Consider the following 23,600-nt stretch of genomic DNA (forward strand, 5'->3'; position numbering starts at 1 on the left):
ATCCTCACTGTCATGCCCCTGCCGTCCAGGCTGCGATACGGAGTCAGATCCGTTCATGTTCCTACATACAGCTGATGTCATCGATGGGTAGTACAGGCTGCACCTGGTACACTTCCCACAGCGCTGAATCCGCTTGCCTAGCGCCGCGTACATCAGTCTGTACTTATCGCCGCTAGGGTGAGCGCAGACCCTATGCCAGAACAGCACGGGGACGAGCAGTCGTCAGTCGCTGTGGTATATCCCATCACATTGGGATACCACTGGCATGCTGAGCTTAGAAACCTCATGACTTCCAGTGTCTCCCCACAGCCCGCATTGAGTTCTTTGTAAGATCGTCTTAGTGTCCCTGGTGGACTTTGGTATAGTGTTCATTGGCTGCGCCAACATCAGCTAGACCCTCCACCCGTGTCGAGCATTGAGTCATTCCGCTAGGGCGTCCTGGAGTCAAATGACCAGGTTTGTGCCAGATTGGATCACCGTCTAGACCCTGTGCAGCCATACGGCGTCGCTCTATTCATGAGCAACCTGTGTTAAATGAGCCTCCCGCTGAGTGTCTTTCCCAATGCGTATCCTTTCTTGACTCGCTGCTCATGCGGAGCGCGGCCCACATGTCCTATAGCTTGGCGGCTTGATGCCTCGATAGGATCTATCACATGTTGTGCGGTAGGCAAGGTATATGGCCGTCTGTTCCCTTGCACGGGGGTCTTTCAAGATCCAGCAACGTCCTTTCGCCGTCCTGTGTTAGCGTCAGTTTGGGTGGGAGCCTCTTGCTAGCAGCTGGTTCATCTTGTGCTCTAGCGTCATTTTCTTACCCAGTATGTGGAACGTGTCTGGTCCAGCTCTTCATGGTCTTGACTCCTCTCGACGCTTGGATGTCTTCTAATGCTTGTGGGAGTGTCGTCCGACTGTTCTGCTTCTGGCGGGAGATCTGCGCTTCTGTTCCAGTGCCGCAGCACTTTGCAGCTTGGTGTTTATGTAATCCTTCTGTTCCCTCATAATTCTTTACCATGGGTATGTTCAGTTTCTCACTGCTGGTTTGCTCTTGCTGTTATTCCGTGTGTTGTTGCACTGCAGTTCGGAGTAACCACACCTTGGCTTGGTTCTTTGTGAACAGGGCATTTACTGTTGTGCCTCTGCTTCGCGTAGTGTAATTGACTCTCCTTAATCCCGTGGTAGTCGCAAGTCTGTGAGACCTCTCGTTGTTTTTACGCCAGTCCGTAGGCTTTCAGATGGCAGTACAGGCCCGATTTTTTTTTTCAAGCCTAGCCATCTTATCTTAATCTCTACCCAACCCTTCTGTAGTTCCACCAGGACTAACTCCGCCGACGCCTGATTCTTACCGTCCAACCTTCATGTTCCTAAGGGGGTACATACGGTTGTTCTCTGAGTCGGTTAGCCAAGCATCTCCAGGATACAAGGCTCGTAGCGGTTATACCCATTCATGGATTGGAGTAGTTGTAGTAGTGATTGTCCATACAGGCTCTATTCAGGCATCTTTCACATACATCTGACTGTACTTCTCCCCGAATCCTGGTGTAATTTTCGGTTCCTTGAGATGGAAACTGTAGCCTAGTTTCCAGGATGCTTATGCGCTCAAAATCACTTGCTGTGCTCCTGCTAATGGTAGGGAGTCTAGCGAAGTCTCTAGCTTCAGGGTGGCTGCACATTCCTCTTGTTCGTTTCCAGAGTTCTCTTGAGTCTGGGGTGTACTATTTGGAGTTGTCTATCTCACACTGTGAGAGCAGCTTTCCTCTTTGACGATGGTGATGCGCGTCTGGGTAACCTACTGTTTCTCCACTAGTGTGGATGTAGTCTTGTCCAGCCAATATCCCGCTCAGGCACATTCATATATCCCCTCTCATTAGGCTCTACTGTTGAGTTAGCATCCATCAATTCAGTTCTCTTGTCTTTGTCCATCAGAATGGTTGTTCAGTTAAGCCCCACTTATGTGCTAGGAACAGCTAAGATACTGCGCAGAACCCTCAAACTCCCAGGCCTCTGGTAGAGGACCCGAGGTTGAGGAAGACACATACCACCCATAGGGGTGAGAGGGAAATTTTTTTTTTATAATTTTTTTTTTCCTAATGGTTTGCAGCAGGATTTTGAATTTGAGCAGAGGGATAATACTTTAAAGGCAAAAGTATCTCTCGCTTTGTATAGGAAAACTTATACATGGCTGAATGATAAGGTTTTGGAAAAACATAATTTTTCAGTTTGTGTTGCTTGCTTCTAAAAGTCAAGCATGCAAAAATAAGGAAATGCCAGAATTAAGGTTTCAGAGTAGCAGCCGTGTTAGTCTGTATCCGCAAAAAGAACAGGAGTAGTTGTGGCACCTTAGAGACTGACAAATTTATTTCAGCATGAGTTTTCATGAGCTACAGCTATGCATCCGAAGAAGTGAGCTGTAGCTCACGAACGCTCATGCTGAAATAAATTTGTTTGTCTCTAAGGTGCCACAACTACTCCTGTTCTTTTTGCTAGAATTAAGGTTGCCCATTTAAGCTGCATTTCCTAAATTTTAAGTAGCTGACTTTGCAATCTCATTAGTGTTCTTTTTCTGTACATAGTAGGTATATTGAACAGACCCTGTTCCCATTAAAGTTCATGTTAAGATTCCTACTGACTTGAGTTAGAGTAGCTCTGGGCACACCGTGCTCAGCAATTGGGGATTTAAAAAAAAAAAAAGATTTTCTTTAGTTAGCCTTGATTTGATTGATCAAGCTGCATTGGCCAGCATAAAATAACAAGTGTGTTTGGAATAACAACCCCCTGGACCACTTGCATCAGAATAAACATGTTTACACACACAATCATGCACTGGGTATTACTGCATAGACCCCAAGCATCATGCAGAAAGTGGCTCTTTGTATCACAAAGAAATTCGGAACTTTGCTAATGTTACCACTGTACCTTTCTTAACAGCCTTTAAATTTGGGATCTTTATGGAATCATTTTGGAACCTTTCTTTTTTTTTTAAAGTCGCTATAACAATTTTTCCCAACTTCACCTGAGAGTGCCAACAATTCACAGAGTATTAGGAAAAAAACTTACTATATGCCACAGACCATCATTAATGGCTTTGCCACCGCTGGTGACTTTTGTTCCAAGTTCATTCTTGAATTGAATCTCGATCTTCCCATCACGAAGAGCAAGCAAGAACCATGCTGTGCTGTCAGAGGATTCAGCATATAGTATAACACCCTCTGTATCATATGTCCGGAAATCAAATTCTGCTGAAAATCTGAGTCATGGGAGAGGGACCATAATCATGAGAAGAGGATACATGAGACAGCGAAGAGCTCAGTGCAATACATTGATAATTTAGCTATGCAGGCAAATATTAATCTCCAAATGACAACTCTGTATCCGAGCTGGTCCAATGAATTAATTATAGAATTCCCCTTATTTTACAGGTGTGTTGTAAGAAAAAGTAAATTGTTTGGGAGGTGTTCCAGTACTATGGTAAGGAGTGCCATAAAAAAATCTATCACAAGTATCTTCTATAAATGTGCTTCATCGTTACTGACTTTGAAAGTTCCACTCTTTACCCTTATTCTGTTTAGGGAACAAGATCTGTATATTGGTGGCATTTGGATGATCATGCATAAATTGTAGCTGTTTTTGTTCTGTGTTTGTACAGTATTTAGTACAATGGGGTCCTGGTTCATAACTAGGGCTCCTAGGAGCTAAGGAAATATAAATAATAAATAGTGGTGATATTATTAATTATTATTATGGTAGAATCTATAGACTCTGTTGTGCCCTGGGGGCTGTGCAAACATGAGAGAAGCTCTCTGCCCCAAAGAGCTTTCAGGCTAAATATACAAGACAGAGGAATGACTTGAGGGGAAAATGGAGGCACAGAGAGGTGAAGTGACTTGTGAAAGGCACACAGCATGTGGGTGGCAGAATTAGGAACAGAACGCAGGTGCCCCGATTCCAGGTTCAGCTCTCCAGTCACTAAACCACATTGACTTTTGAACATGGTTCTATCAAAACTCCTTATTTTGAGCTTATAAGTAACTATTTAAGATGTTAGCTGCTAAGGACACATTCAAACTTTTCAAAAATCTTCCAGGAGAGCATTAATTCCAGGTCACCTTTGATTCATGGCACAAGGGCATGTCTTAATATTTATGCTCCACATCTGAGACACTAAAAATTACAAATGCAACAACTTCTGCTGTTGGTGCCTCTGAAATTGTTCAGACAGTGATTCAAAGGCAACCCTGCATTTTCAAGTGTCACAATGAGCACACTGAAGTGCAATATGGAGTTTGTAAGACTGGCCCCTGGGGAAATGCAATATCCTTCTACATCTCTGCCATCATCTTCCATGTCTTTCTCTTCCCTTCAGAGGGGGAGAAAGCTTCTGTCATTGTGGGATACCATCTTTCTTGCTCTCCTAAGAAATCTCATTCACTCCAAAAACTGCTGGGGCCTCCATCCAGTTCATATTCCTTCCTCTCCCCTCTGATCCATTTTCCACCTTTTCATATTCAGTCTCAGGATTGTTTTGATTCTCTTTCTCCCAAGGTTTATTTTTGCTTCCTTATATCTCTGTCTTCAACTGCAGCAACTGGCTGTCACTGTAGGAGAAATCTGGCTCTTCACCCACTGATGAGCTCAGGCCCAGATGCTGGTGCACTCTCCCACAGACCACATCAATGGGGTGCCTGCTCCACTATGTAGGTGCGTCAGTCAGCTGCTACTGCCCCCTATCCGATGGAAAGGGTTGCTTAAGATCCAGTTGAGCAGATGAGTTACTGAAAGGAACTATACTAAAGATGCGGCTCAAGGATAAAATATGATCACTAAGTGGTGCTGTAAGGTGGCTCTAAGCACCTCACTTCTGTCCATCCACTTTCAAATAACTCCAGTCTCCACTGAGTGCTATTACATGTAGGAACCTAAGTTCATTTGTCCTCCCTACCATGATACAAGGTGTCTTTATCCAGTGAGATGATGCTGGGAATTCTTCATGCAATTAGGGTGACCAGATGTCCCGATTTATAGGGACAGTCCGGATTTTTGGGTCTTTTTCTTATATAGGCTCCTATTACCGCCCCCCATCCCGATTTTTCACATTTGCTGTCTGGTTACCCTACATGCAATCCACAGTCCCTTTGCCACCCTCTGAGAATTAATGGAAACAAATCCCCAGAACTTCCATCCATAGTGTTATCAATGGCAAGTGCTCACCTGGTGACTTCTGGCAATCTAAACCTTAAGTACAGCACAGGGATCGCTATAAATTGTTCTGCCAGGTAAAGCAATTCATAATTCCTTTCAAGATTCAGAGGGACACAAACTGGAATAGCCTATAAATAATGAAGGGAAAAATCACCATGTCTTAACTTTGTGTAGTGATATTTCAGAGATTAACCTCAGTTCTTTGTGGCTTTTAGCTTGTTACATTTTCCTGAAACACTTGATACCTAGCATACTTGAATAATCTGAATACCTAAGTACAAATAAAATTTTATTTTTCTACATTATCCATACGTCAAAAATATTGGTGGTTATAAATGTCGTAACATAGTTTCATAGATTCCAACTTTCATCTGAGTTGGTAATTACACTGTAAGTGTTTAATATTCAAATCAAGGAATACAGCCATTTCCTTTCAACCTGCATCCCTACCGCTTTACATTAGGGTTCTCAAGTCTCTTAATTTAAGCAGTTTGGTTGTGTCGATAGTTGGATGGGTGAAATTTAAAACATCTAGGGTGATACACAAAGTAGTCTTGATTTTGAATAAGCACCACACTTTCCTTTGAGGCAGAATTGAACTAATATACAGCATAGTGGCAGGGGAAGTACAATGTCTCTTGATGTGGTATCATCTCTGAACACATGAAAAGTTTTTAGGTCCTGGCCACTAGTCACAACTAGTGATCCCAGGTAAGACTGTGAGGTTAATCCCAGTGTCCAGGCCAAAATCAAATTTGGGTAATTACATTCTGCCTATTTAAACTTTTCAGCTTTCCTAGCCTACATTGTTTCACAGTCCTGTTGTGTATGAAGTTTGCATACTTTGTGTATTGCAGTGATAGACAGAGTGATCCTTGTATATATGGATAATATATCAGTTTAAATTAGGGTGACCAGATGTTCCAATATTCAGGGCTTTCTCTTATACTACCTCCCATCCTGTCCCAATTTTTCACACTTGCTATCTGGTCACTCTAGTTCAAATAGGTCAGACACTGTATGACTAAATTGCTATTTCAGCTGCTACCCAATGTGCACTGCTGTTTTTATGTCTCTTGTCATGCCACAATGATGTCAGATGTAAAAAGACAGTTGGAATTTATTTTGACTGAATCTCCTATATTTAATCTCACATCAGATAATTTGTTCCACACAGATGCAGCAGAACAAAAGCAATTGAGTGTGAAACACTACTGTGTTTTGTTATACACATTGCACTTGGATAGTCTAACTCACTGGCTCTCAATCTTTCCAGACTACTGTACCCCTTTCAGGAGTCTGAGGTGTCTTGCGTACTTCAAGTTTCACCTCACTTAAGAACTACTTGCTTACAATATCAGACATCAAAATACAAAAGTGTCACAGCAACTATTAGTGAGAAATTGCTTACTTTCTCATTTTTACCATATAATTATAAAATAAATCAATTGGAATATAAATATTATACTTACATTCCAGTGTATGGTATAAACAAGTCATTGTCTGTATGAAATTTTAGTTTGTACTGACTTTGGTAGTGCTTTTTATGTAGCCAGCTGTCAAACTAGGCAAATATCTAGATGAGTTGCTGTACCCCCTGGAAGACCTCTGCATACCCCCAGGGGTACGCATAATCCTGGTTGAGAACCACTGGTCTAACTCACAGCTAATGCTACATTTCCCAAAATTCTTTGGGCTTGGTTCTCATTTAACACAATTTTCATGGTTTAGCAATTCCATTGACTGTAGTTGAACAACTCATGAATTACAATATTATATGTAAGAATTGGACCTGAATTTTTTTATACACCGGGTGGAGTACTTGATCTGCAAAGAGGATACATCCCTTTGGGATTTGCCATGATAATACAGATTTTATTCCAATGAAAGGATCTGCAACTGGTTTCCACATACTGAGTCAGCCTCTTAAGCCTTAGAGCAGGTCTACACTTGCCATTTAAAGTGGGAAAAGTCTCTTTTTTGTGCAAAAACCATGGGAGCGTCTACACTTGCCACTGACTTTTTGCAGCGAAACGCAGAAGTTTCACCGCAAAAAGAAAACCACCTCCATGAGAGGTGTACAGCTCTTACTGGTGATGCTTTTGCAGTGATGTGCAAGTGAAGACACATTATTCCTGTTTACACAGCTTTTAGCCTCCAGAGGCTATCCCACAGTGCCTAGGTGGCCATTCTAGCCAGCAGCTCTGCTGCTCTGTTGTCAGCTAAACAGACATCCACCCTTCCCCATGTAAAGCCCTGGGAACTTTGAAAATCTCCCTTCTGTTTTCTTGGCAAGTGCTCACTTATCTGGTCAGGTGACAATGCCTGCTCCAAACAATCTCCTGCTTGGAGCAATGCTGAGCTATTGCAGCTTATCAGTGTTTGGGGAGAGGAGGCTGTGCAGGGACCTAGGAATCCCCATCACCCCCCTGCCCACACACACACACACACACAAAACACATCGTCAAACTGGAGAGAGTTGCACTGTGGGATAGCTGCCCTACAGTGCTGCTCTCATTGGAGATGAAAGTGCTGCTAATGTAAACACTCTCTGATGGCTGAGGAATTAAGTGAGTACACACACCAGTTACTTTGACTGGTTCCCTATCACTAGTGAAATTTACAGTGCCAAAACTCTGCAAGTGTAGACATACCCATAATCTTAAGCAATAGCATACCTAGCGGGGTTCAGGGGAAGCAGCTGCTACCCCTCAGGGCGGCAGGCACGGAAGCGGTGCCTGCCAGCCAGCGCTGCCAATAGCACAGCCAGAGGAGCCGTGGGGAGGCAGCAACAGGCTGGCGAGCCCCACGTGAAGCGCACCGAGTGCCGGGAGCAGGCCAGGGACAGGCAGCGGCGCAGGACGGAAGGTGAGCGGGGGGGAGGACAGTTGGGGGGCGTGGACAGTGGAGGTCCATGGGGAGCGTGGCCAGAGGAGGAGCCAAGGGAGGGCGCCTTTTTTATGTTTGCTCCCCCTACACTGAAAACCTGGCTATGCCACTGATCCTAAGGGTTACTAAACCTCTCTCTCTTACAACAGCGTTAGGAGTAATGTTTAATGGGGGACATAGGGAGCTGCCCTCCCACTTCATTATCAGTAGGGAATGGAATTACTCCCTGTGTTGTCTAAGTATTAAATCTTTGCAACTAAAATACCAAGTTCTAGTAAATATATGTTCTAGCACAATAGCGGGCTTTGATCTTTGAAATATTTAAGCCCCACTACATCCTACTGTGGCAAAGATTTGTTTTTGGTGGAAGGTGTTTGAACACACTTACAGGTCTCAACCTGCCCGCTCCTGCCAAAGTAGTATAAAGAAAAGCCTTCACAAGGAAATGCTTTCATTGAAATGCTCTGAAGTCCCACTGTTTCTTCCATTAAGAAGAATAAATTTGAAAATTCTTTGGTTCTAAAAGTAGTTCTTTTGGATGGAAAATGTGTTTTTTAGCACTTGGTGAAACCATTCACTCGCTGCTTGGCCCTTTAAAAAAAAAAGTCATGACAACTGAAACTGTGCAAAACAATCAACTCAAACAGCTTTTCCAGGAGTCATTCTGAGAGACTAGGTGGGAAGAGGTTCTCATGGCAAGAAAAATCTGGGAAATAAGTGAACATGCTTTCAGAATGATGCTGAGGCCTCCATGTCAACATCCAAGCCAAGGAGGACCCACCTTCTAGAGGGGAGGGCGTGGGGCTTATTTTGGGGGACGGGGTAGAAAAGGGCTAGCTGAGGCAGGTTTCTCTTGATGCTTTTCTTGGAACTGAACCTGGACTGAATGATATCCAAATCTCTGTAAATTATACTGCTGAATTTGCTTTGTGAAACATGCCCCAACTCAAAGCCTGCAGCATTTTCCCAGCAATTTTGAAACTGGCTTTGGTACTTTTCCTAATCTACCTCATCCTGTCATGGAGAAACACCCAACTCTGCAATTTCTCCAGCAAGCCCACATTATGCAGTTTTACCTCACAGTGCTTCCTGTCCTTAGAAAGTTTGAACCCTTTCTTGCCATCACAATAGCAGGCATAACTTCCTGGCGAATTGACACACTCTTGAGCACAAGTGTTTTCAGCACATTCATCCACATCTGCAGTGAAACGGAAGCACATTGCATGAGACTTAGACTGAACAATCATGTAATGTTCTAAAGATAAGTACATTAAGTTAATGCAATAATGGTGTCATAAACAGATGGCTAAGGGTTAATGTCTCTTTCACCTGTAAAGGGTTAACAAACAGTGACCTGCAACACCTGACCAGAGGACCAATCAGGAGACAAGATACTTTCAAATCTCGGTGGAGGGAAGCCTTTGTTTGTGTTGTTTGGGTTTTGCGTTGTTCTCGTCTGGTCCTGAAAGGGACCAGACGTGCACAAGTTTCTTGCAATCTCTCTGCCTAAGTCTCTTATATATTCAGAAAAGTGAGTATTTTAGAAAAGCGCTTATAGTCTTTTGATGTTTTCCTGTATTGCAAATGTGTATTTTGCTGGACGGGAATTTTGAAGTTGGTATTTGTGCTGGGGGGACTTCTAGTGTCTATAAGATGAAAGAATCCCTATAATTATTCCAGTCTTGAAATTTACAGTGACTTCTTCGTCACTCTTTCTTCATTAAAACGTTTTTCTCTTTAAGACCTGATTAATTTTTTCCCCTTGTTAAGGCTCAAAGGAACGAGTCTAACTCCCATCAGGGAGTGGTGGAGAGGAAAGACGGAAGTGGGGGAGAAAAGGTGAATTTCCTTCTGTGTTTAAGATTCATGGAAGCTTGAATCTGTCTCTCCTCCAAGATAACCAGGGAGAAAAGCTTGGGGCGGGGGGAGAAAACAACATGATTCCTCGTGGGTGATTCAAAGGAATTTTGAATCACGGTGAAGCTCCTAGTGTACCCAGGGCAGGAAAGATCTGGGAGGGAGAAAGGAGGAGGAAGGGAAATGGTTTATTCCCCTTTGTTGTGAGACTCAAGGAATTTGGGTCTTGGGGTCCCCAGGGAAGGTTTCTGGGGGGACCAGAGTGCCCCAAAACACTATATTTTTGGGTGGTGGCAGCTTATAGATCTAAGCTGGTAATTAAGCTTAGAGGAATTCATGCTGGTACCCCATTTTTTGGACTCTAAGGTTCAGATTGGGGAAATATATCATGACAAATGGGCAAGACTGTTCTGTATTGGAATGTGAATCCTGTCTGTGGTGGTGGTGATGATGATGATGTATTAAAATATTAAAGGGTCCTCTCCAGGCTGAAATTTATATTGCCTTCTGGATGAACAACCCTAACAAGTCTGATATGGAAACTGTGCAGTGAGGCAGGGCAAGGCTGAACTGATATGTGAGATGCTACAAAGTTGAACTGCATAGCTGAGAATTACAGAGCAATGCAGAAGAGCGGAGTTGACATAAATGAACTTCTGCCACCTGTCTATCAGTACTACCTGTTCTGGGCCACTCTCCTCTTCTGCCACCCAAGGGCTCACAAGCTGCAAGAGTTACTACCGTCCTAACAGTATACATGGCAATTGTGTGGAGCAGAGACAGAGGGTATATCTACACTTACAGAGTTTTTGAGCTGTAAGTTTCATCAGTGATAGGGAACCAGTGAGAGTAAAGCGCTGGTTTGTGTACTCACTCAATTCCTCAGGCATCAGAGAGTCTGTACACTACCAGCACTTCCATCGCTGATGAGAGCAGTGCTGTAGAGCAGCTATCCCACAGAGCAGCTCTCTCTATAGGTCTTGTGCGGGGGAGGGGAGCAGAAGGCATTCTGGGTCCCTGCTCAGTGCCCCGTGCTGCCCTGCTTCATGTCTCAGGAGCCCCATTACTTCCTTGTTTCTCCCATGGCTTTTTTAAAAAAACTTCCTGCTGTCTGGCAGTCTGTCTCCTTTCCTGCCACATCTACAAACAAAGGGAAAGGAAGCTTCAAACTTCCCGGGGTTTACACAGGGGGAGGGGGTGCACGTCTGTGCATCGGAGCAGTGGAGATGCTGACCGGAGTGGTCGCTTTTGGAACTGTGGGATAGCCTTTGGAGGCCAAAAGGTGTTTACACTGGTAGAACATGTCTTCACTTTCACAGTAGCACAAAAAGAACAGCAGTAAGAGCTGTATGCCTCTCATGAAGGTGGTTTTCTTTTTGCAGTGAAGCTTCTGAGTTTCACCGCAAAAAGTCATTAACAAGTGTAGACGCTCCTGCAGTTTTAGCGAAAAAAAGGGACTTTTTGTGCTTTAAATGGTAAGTGTAAACATACCCAGAGTCTGTTCACATCAGGCCAAAATCAGTTCTGTACAGTCACATCTGAGGGAGAGGTACCTCCTCTGATTAACATGTAATAATCTTCCTAAGCTGCAAAGCGCGGACAGTTCAAGTGGAGTCTATGGAGACCAACTTAGGGAGATTAAAAGCAAAAACCACTTGGCTGTTAAGGAGGTAAACCCACTACCTTTCTCATGTTGTTGGCTATGTGTAATAAATAATGTAGAAAAGAGAGGTTGTGTGAAAGAGAGGTTGTGTGAAAGGCAAATGTAATTGTTACATTTCTAATATGAAAACAAGCAAAATCTCTCGTGAGGTGAGAGGCTTTGTAGGCATGAGCTAAGGGCAACGTATAAAGAAATTTTGCAGTGCTGGTTCTGAAAAGCACTGCCCTTTTAATGTAAATAAATGATAACATGCTAGTAAATATATTTTTAAAACATGATTTGGTTTTGTAGCATGCTAGGTTTTTAAAAATTAAATTCAAGAGCTCCTCTTTAAGCTCTACTTTATAAAGTGATGAGCATAATGTATTGGGCAAAACCAGAAACTAGTTCCCAGGATTCCTGGCTTCGATTCTAGTACTTGACACTAACTCACTTAGTGACTTGGCACATGTCATTTAACCTCTCTGTCCCAGAGGTTCCCCATAATTTACGTGGCAGATACTTCCTTGGTGTGTTGAGAGGACTAGACAACTAATACTTCTGAAGGGTTTTGAGATGCTTGGAGGAAAGGCACTATACCTATTAAAATGCCCAATCTTACTGTCTTTTGCTGTTTGTTTAGCTGCCCAAGGGCCTGTTTAGGAGAAACAGTCTGTTCAGGAAGGATAAAGATGTGTGGAGCTGAAGACACGATCAATATGCAAGTTAAACTGTACTGGGCTTACATCATTCTTTAAAACAACTTCTATTGTGTTTAAACCCCAGGTTTGATTCACCTCCAGGATTCTGACAATGCAAACTGTGGCCTCAGAACTGGTATGTCTGCTTGGAGGGCAAGAGGGTGCATGTCATAAGTAGATAGGTAAGCTAAGGGTTAAGTTTCTTTTACCTGGAAAGGGTAACCAAACACCTGACCAGAGGACCAATCAGAGAACTGGATTGTTTAAAAGTCAGGGGCGGGAATTTGTATACTCGGGGTCTTTGTTGTTTTCTCGGCTATGAGTAAACACAGTTTCCCTCTATCTCCCTCTTAACTCAAAGTTTCTACTAAAAGTCTGTAAGTACAAAGGAAAGCAAAGTAATTCGGCTATGAAGAGCTTTGTGTTGTATGTACAGATGTGGATTGCTGTGTCTTTTTGCTTCCTCGGCGGTGAGGGACAAGCTTTCTCCTAACTCCATCTTATCTCAAAGTTTCTCCTAAACATCTGTGAGTACAAAGGAAGGCAAAGTAATTCGGCTATGATGGAAGCTTTGTGTGTATTGACATGTATGTGATTGTTGGACTGGTTTATACGGGTGTGGTAATAGCCTTCCCAACTGGACTTAAGCGTCCAAATCTGGGGGCTTACCTGATAACTCCCCAAGCTCAACTACCAGCTTGGATATTCTCGGCTGCCACCAAGGTCAGGAATTATAGGCCTGACCCTTTCCTCTCTCTGGTGTCCCCAACCCTTCCTTTGGGGACCCCAAGACCCCAGACCTGCCTGTCTCCTCTCTTCTCTTCCTCCAGTCTTCCCCCTCTCCTGGCTAGCCGTGCGGATAGACTTTCACTCTTTGATATGCAACGAGTAGGTCAATCTAGCGTCCTTCGTAGGCTATGCATTCATCAGCTAATCATAGCTTAGGCACATCAAGGAAGATCCCTCCCCCTCACTGATTCGTCGTGCAGTAACTAGAGAAAAATTCAACCACAAGAGAACAGGATGATATCTTTTTCTCTTTCCCCGTCGCCTAGCTCTTTCCTGGGAACAATAGGAAATAAGCCCACAGCCGCTTTTCCTTCCTTGCCTCACTACGGAAAAGAAACTCCACCAGTTTCAAAGAATTTAATATCAACAAGAAAGAGTACAAACCAATCTTTGGTTTAAGAAACTCACTACAGGCTTTGCTTATAACGAAAAAGAATAACAGTCATGATTTAAAAATAGCCATTAAACCGTCAACAAGATCCAACACTACATGTAATTCAAGACAATAGTCATCATATGCGAATTACTTTGCCTTCCTTTGTACTCCAGATGTTTAGGGAAGACTTTGAGATAAGATGGCGTTAGGAGAAAGCTTGTCCTCACCGCCGAGGAAGCAAAAAGACACCAGCAAATCCACATCTGTACATACAACACAAAGCTCTTCAATGAGCCGAATTACTTTGCTTTCCTTTGTACTTACAGACTTTTAGTAGAAACTTTGAGATAAGAGGGAGATAGAGGGAAACTGTGTTTACTCATAGCCGAGAAAACAACAAAGACCCCGAGTATACAAATTCCCGCCCCTGACTTTTAAACAATCCAATTCTCTGATTGGTCCTCTGGTCAGGTGTTTGGTTACCCTTTCCAGGTAAAAGAAACTTAACCCTTACCTTACCTATCTACTTATGACAGTGCAGCATGTGCTAGTCTCCAGGAAGACCTGCTTTGCCATGGTGTCTGTAGTGGGCTGGTACAGCCACACAAGTGGTCGGACGGGAATGAGCAAAGTCAGTACCTATTCTAGGCAGTTTCTACTGGAGAGATGTTTATGAACCCTGACTGGATTCGACAGCTGCTTTCCATCCACAGAACCCCCAGAAGAGGGAGATGCTGATACTGCCTCCTCCAGGGGCAAGAGAGGAGAATCCTACCTCCTCCCTTTGCAGCAGCTACCACTGTAGTCTCTGTGTGTAGATATGCTTGTTTGTGTAACTTAGACTTCACTGATCCACAGGAGTGAATCTGGCCCTTCAGCATGACAATGGAAACATACATGTTGCCAACCTTCAGACAGGCTAAGTTGCTGTCCATCTGCACAACCCTGCTTTTGTTAATATCCTTAGTCTCACAGCTGTTCAGGATCCCAATTTTAAAACTAAAATTTACACTTAAGGAGAACCCCACACAACCTAAATGTACTAAGAGGGGAGGGAGAAACTATTTCAGATCGTTCCTTGAAACCATAGTGTCTTTTTTTATCCTAGTATACACAGTTACAAATCTGTTAGTATCCTCTCTTTAATTCCACAGTAATCGGGCAAGGGAGAACAGAAGTCACTGCTAGCAAAGAACTATTTGTAAGTCTGTCTTTATTTATTTATTTTTGGTGTGATAATAAAAAGGCAGTATCTGCAGGTCACCGTTTGTGTTTACAGCACTCCCTGTGCTATAAAGAGCTTGTGTTAAACTGCAAACATGGCAAATTTCCTCCTAAGAGAAAATCCTAAAAGTTCTTTTATTTTTTTTCCCCACCGGCTGGAATTTCATTATTTCCACTGTATAGCAAACATTAAAGCTGGTGGGATAAATTAAAATGATCCAGAATCAAATCTGCAAATACTCAAATATTTTTTAGAGGCAAATTAGACATTTGAATATTTGTACAGTGCCTTTTCAGAGCTCTACCACTAGCTAAATATATATTCACCTTCAGCATGAATAGTTATGGTAACTTTCTCTGGAGGGACACTTTCTTCCACATGCTGATTTCATAAAGAAATGTTCTTCTCTCTCTAGAAAATTTCTGAAAGGACAGTCTTCTTCTGACAACTCATATACACTGCTACCTCGATATAACGCCACCCGATATAACACGAATTTGGATATAACGCAGTAAAGCAGTGCTCGGGGCCAGGGGGAGGCTGCGCACTCCGGTGGGTCAAACCAAGTTCAATATAACACGGTTTCACCTATAATGCGGTAAGATTTTTTGGCTCCCAAGGACAGCGTTATATCGAGGTAGAGGTGTATTAGATTGCATGGAGGAGGTGTAATGGGGGTGGGGGAGAGGAATGGACCATTTTAAATGGAGGTCTCAGGTCCCAATTTTTTGAGAGTGAATCTCTCCAGTATTACATTTGCACCCTTTATGAAGAGTAGCCAGATTAACTCAATATCAATGAGCACCCAACATTTGAATGATAGTGACACAAAATGAGGTGATTAATATACCCATAGAAGTGTGTAGAAAGTTGTTTTATATGTTGCAGCAATTGTAACAGCCCTGGTTGAGATACCCCTGCTGGACCCTCACCAGGCTGCTGTGTTACACCCACTTGCTGGGCCTGTGTGCCTTGAAGCCCCCCATGATCACAGGGTAGGCTCCAGCTACAATCTCTGGCTGCAGACTCTCTGGCACACTTCTTGGGCACAAACTCTGTCTCATATACCCCTGCATGGAGGATGGACCCCACAGTCCAGCTGCATGCGGCCCTTAGCACACGTGCTGACCCCCAACACACTTCAGTAGCATAAGCAAAGCCCTTCCCTAGAGCTTGTCTTGTGAGTACTCACCCACTGGTTTACAGTTCACTCTTTCAGAAACACAAACAAATAACAGTCTTTGCAGAGGGATTTCTAAATTGCTCACTCTTTACTTTAGACAGCACAAGAGATATACAGATCTAGGCAAAACAATGAACACCTCTATGCCATTCCTCACCACCCTAGAGCATTCTTTGGGATTTCAGCTGGTATCTTGCCAGGGCTCCAAGTCCCCTGTATTGAATCTCACTCCCCCCAGCTTAGGGCTTCTCCCAGTTACTGGATCTTTCCCTGACCCCTGCAGTCAGTATCCTTCACCTCCAGTTGATCTGGTAATCAAAAAGCTTCCCTTTTGAGTCCCTGCTCAGCCTTTGGGTACATCTACACAGCAGAAAAAAACAAAAAAACAAAAAACCACCCTGCAACAGAGAGTCTCAGAGCCCGGGTCAACTGACTCAGGCTTGCAGGGCTAAGAGAGCAGTGTAGATTATTTGGGCTCGTGCTGACTCTCCAGTCTACACTGCTATTTTCAGCCCCGAAGTACAAGCCTGAGTCAGTTTGACCTGGGCTCTGAGATGGGTGTACCCTTTGTGTTTGTAAAGCCCCACTCTGACACATCCTGTGTCTTTGTTCCCTTCCACTGCTCCAAACCCCACTCTCTGCAAAGCACATAAGATAACTGGATTGTCTAAACTTTAGCCAGCCCATTGTTCTACCCTGCTCCTATTGAATGGTTTAAGTTAACTCTCTATTGTTCTTGAACGGGGAGAGATGGCAGCAGATGGCTGATTCCATGTTCATAGAGGCATTTAATGATGCAACAATTTCATAAAATCAACTAGAATTTGTAAGCTTCATATGCCAGATTTCCCAAATTGTCACAGCAGTTATTTAAAAAAAAACAAAAAAACCTTTTACCTTCACAATTCTTTGAAGTTGAATTATATGTGTAGCCTTCTGCACATTCACATTTATATTTGCCAGGGCTGTTCTTGCACTGTGCTGTCCCACAGATATTTGGATGTATCGTACATTCATCCCGGTCTATAAATTCAGAAGTGTTACTGAGAATAAAGTTTTTCTCATGACATTTTACCCTGCCTCAAGATTGTAAGGGCAAAACAAAAACAACAAAAAAAGGCTCACAATTCTGGCAGATCTTGCTAGGTTTGGTATAGTCTCCTTTGTAAGGGAGACTTCCAGAGGATTCTGCAGGAAATTTTACCTTGCCCCCAAGTGAGGTCTCCTTCTGTGTACCTTGATACTCTGTAGGCTGTACTATGGATCCACGGAAAAGGGACAATGTGTCAGAGGTTGAAAGGGGAAAAAGTAGCACAAATGTGTTTACTGTAATGCTCTGTTCATCATCATTCCTGATTGAGAGCTAGATTGTGCAGCTGTTACTCATATTGGTGAGCCCTCATTAAAGGCAGGTAACTTCTCTAGCATCAGAGGGACTACTTGTGTGAACAAGGGCTCACCAGCATGGGCCAGGGGGGTGCACAATCTAGCTCTAAAGGATGAAAAGTATATGAACAGGCTCCGTTCAACCAACTTGTGAGCCTGCATTTGTCAGACTGCAGTACTGCAATGGGATTATATAGGAGTCACGGTGTCATTGATTATTTGTATCCACAAAAGTACATGCACTAAACAGAAGTCCAGTGAAAGCCAGCCTGAAGGTCTGTCCCTTTATCCCCTGACGATGGTATCCATATCAGTTAGTGCAGTTCAACAGAAAAATTTTGAATAGTAAAGAAATGCAATACTAGGATGAAGTAAGCTATTTTCTTGCCAAAATGTCATCACATTTTTCTGCTAACTATATTAACACATGCCCTTTACCTGGAATTTTATTCCAAAATAAAGACTTAAATCTATAGTCAATGAAAAGGCCTTTGGGCTACACCCTGCAAGTAATTATAGTGATGCAATGCAGGACAAGCCTTTCCCTATATAAAGAGTAGGATGACCAGATAGCCAGTATGAAAAATCAGGACAGAAGTGGGAGGTAATAGGCACCTATATAAGACAAAGCCCTAAATATCAGGACTGTCCCTGTAAAAACTGGACATCTGGTCATCCTAATAAAGCGCATCCTCAGAATTCAATTATATTTTCCTTTCAAGTGAAGGAATCCAAAACTCAGAGTGAAATCCAATCAAAGCCACAGATTTTCACAGACTGTGTTTCAGAATAAGAATGTTAACTGCCCTTTGCATTCTAGAAACTTGACTTGGGCTATAAAACTGGTTTAAGTCTGGGGTTTGTGACCCAAGCTGAGGTTTTATTAATTAACTAGCCTGGTTCATGTAAAAAGGCTTACACAACCCTAACAGTGAACTAAGTTGGGCATATCAATGGGAATCAAATATGCATCAGATAGCAGAATTTGGCTTGAAATAGGAGGGGAAAATTTAAAGGGACAGTAGCTATAGTTCAGCCTAAATTCTCTAATTGGTAGTATCCAAACATAATTTCTTTTCATACTATGATGTTTTAAATGTCCTTTCTTACCTTTGCAGTCCTGTTTATTTGGAAGCATATAGTATCCACTGTCACAGGAACAGCGGTAGCTTCCAGGAAAATTAGTACAGCTGTGGCTACAACCTCCATTTTTATTCGCTGGGTCTTCACATTCATTTATATCTAGAAGGTGTAACAGAATATATCCATGTTCACACCCATACGCTATTGTAGTAACTTCTGTACAAGTCACGTCTTGTGAAGTATCATTTAAAAACTCATAATTTGCTGATGAGTAATGTCATGGCAATAGTGTTATATGTGAACTTATAAACTGAAATCATGACTAAAAATATATTTTCCAGATAAATTTGGGGAGTGGTCAAATCAGTCCCTTGGAGACAAAAGGCAAGATGATGCCTTAGCCAGGTGTACACAAGGCTGATGGACAATTACCAGCAAAGTGGCCATTCTTTCACAGGAGAGAGGGCAGGGACAAAAATCTACATCTTAGCAAAGAAACAGCTTGGAGTTTCCTTTGACACAGGTGAGAGAACTTTGCTTTGAATCTAATATAGTTTGTTACGTTAGTCTTTATTTTTCTTGTAAACATGTCTGACTTTTATCTTTCATTACTTGTACTCACTTAAGATCTCTCTCTCTCTTTGTAGTTAATAAACTTGTTTTATTGTTTTATCTAATCCAGTGGCCGAACTTGTGGACGCAGCAGGTGTCATAAACAGATAGCTAAGGGTTAATGTTTCTTTCACCTGTAAAGGGTTAACAAAGGGAACCAAACACCTGACCAGAGGGCCAATCAGGAAACCGGATTTTTTAAAAGCTCAGGGAGGGAATGTTTGGGTGTGTGTCCCTTTTGTCTGCTCTCTCTGTTCTCCGGTCTGTCTTCAGGCTAAATATACAAGACAGAGGAATGACTTGAGGGGAAAATGGAGGCACAGAGAGGTGAAGTGACTTGTGAAAGGCACACAGCATGTGGGTGGCAGAATTAGGAACAGAACGCAGGTGCCCCGATTCCAGGTTCAGCTCTCCAGTCACTAAACCACATTGACTTTTGAACATGGTTCTATCAAAACTCCTTATTTTGAGCTTATAAGTAACTATTTAAGATGTTAGCTGCTAAGGACACATTCAAACTTTTCAAAAATCTTCCAGGAGAGCATTAATTCCAGGTCACCTTTGATTCATGGCACAAGGGCATGTCTTAATATTTATGCTCCACATCTGAGACACTAAAAATTACAAATGCAACAACTTCTGCTGTTGGTGCCTCTGAAATTGTTCAGACAGTGATTCAAAGGCAACCCTGCATTTTCAAGTGTCACAATGAGCACACTGAAGTGCAATATGGAGTTTGTAAGACTGGCCCCTGGGGAAATGCAATATCCTTCTACATCTCTGCCATCATCTTCCATGTCTTTCTCTTCCCTTCAGAGGGGGAGAAAGCTTCTGTCATTGTGGGATACCATCTTTCTTGCTCTCCTAAGAAATCTCATTCACTCCAAANTATTTCCCTTTGTTGTAGACTCAGGGCATCTGAGTCTTGGGGGTTCCCCAGGGAAGGTTTTGGGGAGACCAAAGTGAGCCAAACACTGGAAATTTTGGCTGGTGGCAGCGATATCAGATCTAAGCTAGTAATTAAGCTTAGAGGGTTCGGCAGGTAAAAAAACTGGCCCGGCCCACTAGGGGCTTTCCCTACACAAGCAATGTCCCAAGTTTGGGAAACATTGTCTTAAAGGAATGTATCTCAATGTATCTGTACTGTCCAGGAAAGGGCTGGGCAGTACAGGTCATATGTTTCTGAGGGGAAATCTGGGACTGAGGGTGGGTTGGGATCACCCTGTGGTAATCTTTAAGACTGATAAGAGCCAATTTGTAGCTGGCTGGTTGCAGCACATACAGACATAGCTGGGGACAGTTTGTGAGCAGTCCAGATTAGAGGCTACAGCAGCAAGGCATTGTGAAGGACACCCCCGTGCCCGGGTTACAGACCTGGGGTGACATAGGAATTCATTGGTCTGGATTGTGCCCTGGTATGTCACAGAAGGGGAGGGAGGGAGCCCAAGAAATCTTAATCTAAGAGAGGCTATTTGCTGCCTCATTTATCTATTTAAAGATATGGTATTGTTAATAATGCTCTAATTTCAGCCATAGTAACAGTTACTACCACCACAGTCACAATATGAACTATACCTTCTTCACATCTCTCTCCTTGCCAGCCTGGTTTACAGACACAAGTGTATCTGGCCTGCCCATCGATGCATTCCATATATCCATCTTCATTGCATGGCAGAGGGCTACATTGGTTTGAAATTTCTGTGTGTGCAGAGGGGAAAAGATCGGGGGGGAAAAAGTTGATTTTTACACTCCGCTTTTCCATAATCTTGTTTTCTATCTCCTTTCCTCTGATAGTCACCCTTCACAAGAAGGAAAAAGCTTGCCACACAAGAAAATGCATCTACATAGCACATGTCCTTCTATTAATTCTTCCCAGAGGTAAGTTACCTCAAAAGTTACAACGCACTTTGTCCCCTTTGGCAGCTAGTCCAAAGACAACATTACCAGTTATGTATCAGAGGGGTAGCCATGTTAGTCTGGATCTGTAAAAGCAGCAAAGAGTCCTGTGGCACCTTATAGACTAACAGACATTTTGGAGCATGAGCTTTCGTGGGTGAATACCCACTCCGTCGGCATCCGACAAAAGCTCATGCTCCAATACGTCTGTTAGTCTATAAGGTGCCACAGGACTCTTTGCTGCTATTACCAGTTATGGATCAGCAACATTTTCCCCTCACCAAGAGAAGACCATTATGAAATGAATGGCTCATGGGAATTGGTATACAGTGCTTGTTACTACTGGGTGCAGACAGGCCCAGGTTGCTAATAGCAGCAAGCTACTACCAAACGATGGCTCTTCAGTGGCATAGGTAAATTAACCTAGAGGTCTCAGTTCAGTTCTTAGTCAATAGCTGTCTGCATCATCAATCATCATCCCAGTTGTCTCAGCAGAGGCCGAGGTCTGAAAGGTACAGAGACCAATTCCTTTGTCATGCTAGAGATGATACATTTGTGTGGAAGCTCACACCCCTGCTGCCTGTGCTGTATATGTTCCACTGACAAACTGGAAACTTCACTTCCCAGTGCTATCCAACTGGCAGCTTTCACTAACTTTAAATTCACTTACAAAAATAAAAAATTGGAGCATGGAGAGGAATCGAGAACCTTCTGTGCATCCCTGCGTGGCAATGTAAAGCGAGGTGCAACATGTCTACCACAGGGAGAACGCAGAGCCTATCGTTTTATCCTGTACTCCCCTAAGTTGGTAGGTAAATTTATAGTTTGAGTATTTTCCCCCTTTCTTTGCCTTACATCAATATGCTGGGGTGCTTAATGAGTTTATTCTTGCTTCAGTTTGCTGATAGCTTTACAGATTAGCTTTTTTCAAGGTCTCTCATACTTACAAATGTCTTGCTCCTACTTTGGGATTATATATTTGTGAAGAGTGGGCCTGTAGCTTTTTGAGGCCTGCATTTTAAAATGTGGTGTTTTAAAACACTAGTACTGATTAGGGTGACCAGACAGCAAATGTGAAAAATCAGAAGGGGAGGGGGTAATAGGAGCCTATATAAGAAAAAGACCCAAAAATCGAGATATCTGGTCACCCTAGTAATAACAGAAAGGGAAGGAAAAAAGGGATTGGTTATATCAGATGATTCAGAACAGCGAATTGGATGGCTACTATCATATTATATAGACCCAAACCTGCAGTACCCCCATGGACTTTAACCTGCTCATAAGAACTGAAAAACAGAAAGTAACAATCTTTTGTTTGCATATTTGTCAATTACATCCAGGGGCAGCTGGTCATTGAGTGGCTGCTGTAGGTGAGCCCCACTGATTATGTCACACCACAGAAAGTGTATAGCACCTATAGAAAGGCTGCTGCATTGCAGGGTGCAGTATTACCTGCTACAAATAGGTGACTCCAGCTCAGGCAGAAGAGGGTGCAGGCACAGGGAAGGGAATATGGCCGATGAGTGGCTAACACAGATTAACTCCACAAAAGCAAGCTATGGGACTTTCTACACATTCTTTCTGCAGCCAAAGACTTTCCTTTCTGCCTCTCTCCTTCTGTTTCCTTAGGTCCAACCACAAGTGAGCTTGATGGGCAGGAAGTGTGTGGATGGAGGGGAATTAAGAGGGAAGGGTGTTCCTGAGCAAGAGGAGATTGGATAGAAGGAAGAGATCACTGGGAATTTATGGGGGTTCTGAGCCCGGGGAGGATAGGTTGGATTGGCAGGGGTGAGTATGGGTGAATGGAAGGAAGGAGATGAATTGGGCGGTGGGAGGGGGGAGCATGAGGAAAGAAAGAATATGGTGAATTGATGAACTCCAAGTTTTATTTTAATATGCCTAGTAAGGAATCTATTTGTCAAAAAAAATTTACCAGAATCTTTTTTTGGGTCTGTATTATTACAGACATACTTCCTGACAGATATTTTGAAATAAATTACCAAAATAATTGAAACGGTCATGATTATATTGTATTATTTTGACAAATAAAATATGCAGAATTTTAAAATACTGTGTGCAGAATTTTTAATTATTTGTCACAGAATTCCCCCAGAATATTCATAGAATCATAGACTCAAGAGTGAGAGTAAACTCTACTACAGGGGTAGGCAACCTGTGGCACATGTGCCGAAGGCAGCACACGAGCTGATTTTCAGTGGCACTCACACTGTCTGGGTCCTGGTCACTGATCCGGAGGGCTCTGCATTTTAATTTAATTTTAAATTAAGCTTCTTAAACATTTTAAAAACCTTATTTGCTTTACATACAACAATAGTTTACTTATATATTATAGACTTCTACAAAAAGACCTTCTAAAAACATTAAAATGTATTACTGGCACGCGAAACCTTAAATTGGAGTGAATAAATGAAGACTTGGCACACCGCTTCTGAAAGATTGCCAACCCCTGCTCTACTATTTTGAATGTAATTTTATTTTCTAGATAACCGGACTGCTCGGGGGACAGGGGTGTATGTTTAAACCCAAATCAGTATTAGATACACCATAACTCTGTCTCAGTACTGTTTGTGAAATTTATATCATAAATTCTTACCTTTCACACAGTTTCTCAGGTCAGTTGCGGAATCTGAAACAGCATAAGTAATGTGGAAAATCCCTGCTCGATGGGAGCTGAGGCAGCCTGTAAATACAAACCAACACAATCTGCTTATGGGCCAAACATCCATTTAGACTGAAATCATCACAAC

General features: G+C 42.8%; 1 protein-coding gene across 3 annotated transcripts in view; it reads right to left on the minus strand.

Annotated features, from left to right (window-relative positions):
- The window catches only part of PROS1 (protein S), a 50,069-nt gene that overhangs the window by 15,954 nt on the left and 10,515 nt on the right, over positions 1-23,600 (minus strand). For all 3 annotated transcript variants that reach the window (XM_032795095.2, XM_032795099.2, XM_075072739.1), the window contains exons 4-10: positions 23,447-23,533; positions 20,512-20,634; positions 18,352-18,483; positions 16,753-16,878; positions 9,159-9,280; positions 5,203-5,321; positions 3,052-3,241 (exon numbers count right to left, since the gene is read on the minus strand). In XM_032795095.2, the coding sequence (XP_032650986.1) occupies positions 3,052-3,241; positions 5,203-5,321; positions 9,159-9,280; positions 16,753-16,878; positions 18,352-18,483; positions 20,512-20,634; positions 23,447-23,533 (899 nt within the window). The remainder of the gene's footprint in view (positions 1-3,051; positions 3,242-5,202; positions 5,322-9,158; positions 9,281-16,752; positions 16,879-18,351; positions 18,484-20,511; positions 20,635-23,446; positions 23,534-23,600) is intronic.

The sequence above is a fragment of the Chelonoidis abingdonii genome, chromosome 1 (assembly GCF_003597395.2).
Source record: "Chelonoidis abingdonii isolate Lonesome George chromosome 1, CheloAbing_2.0, whole genome shotgun sequence".
Lineage (NCBI taxonomy): Eukaryota > Metazoa > Chordata > Testudines > Testudinidae > Chelonoidis > Chelonoidis abingdonii.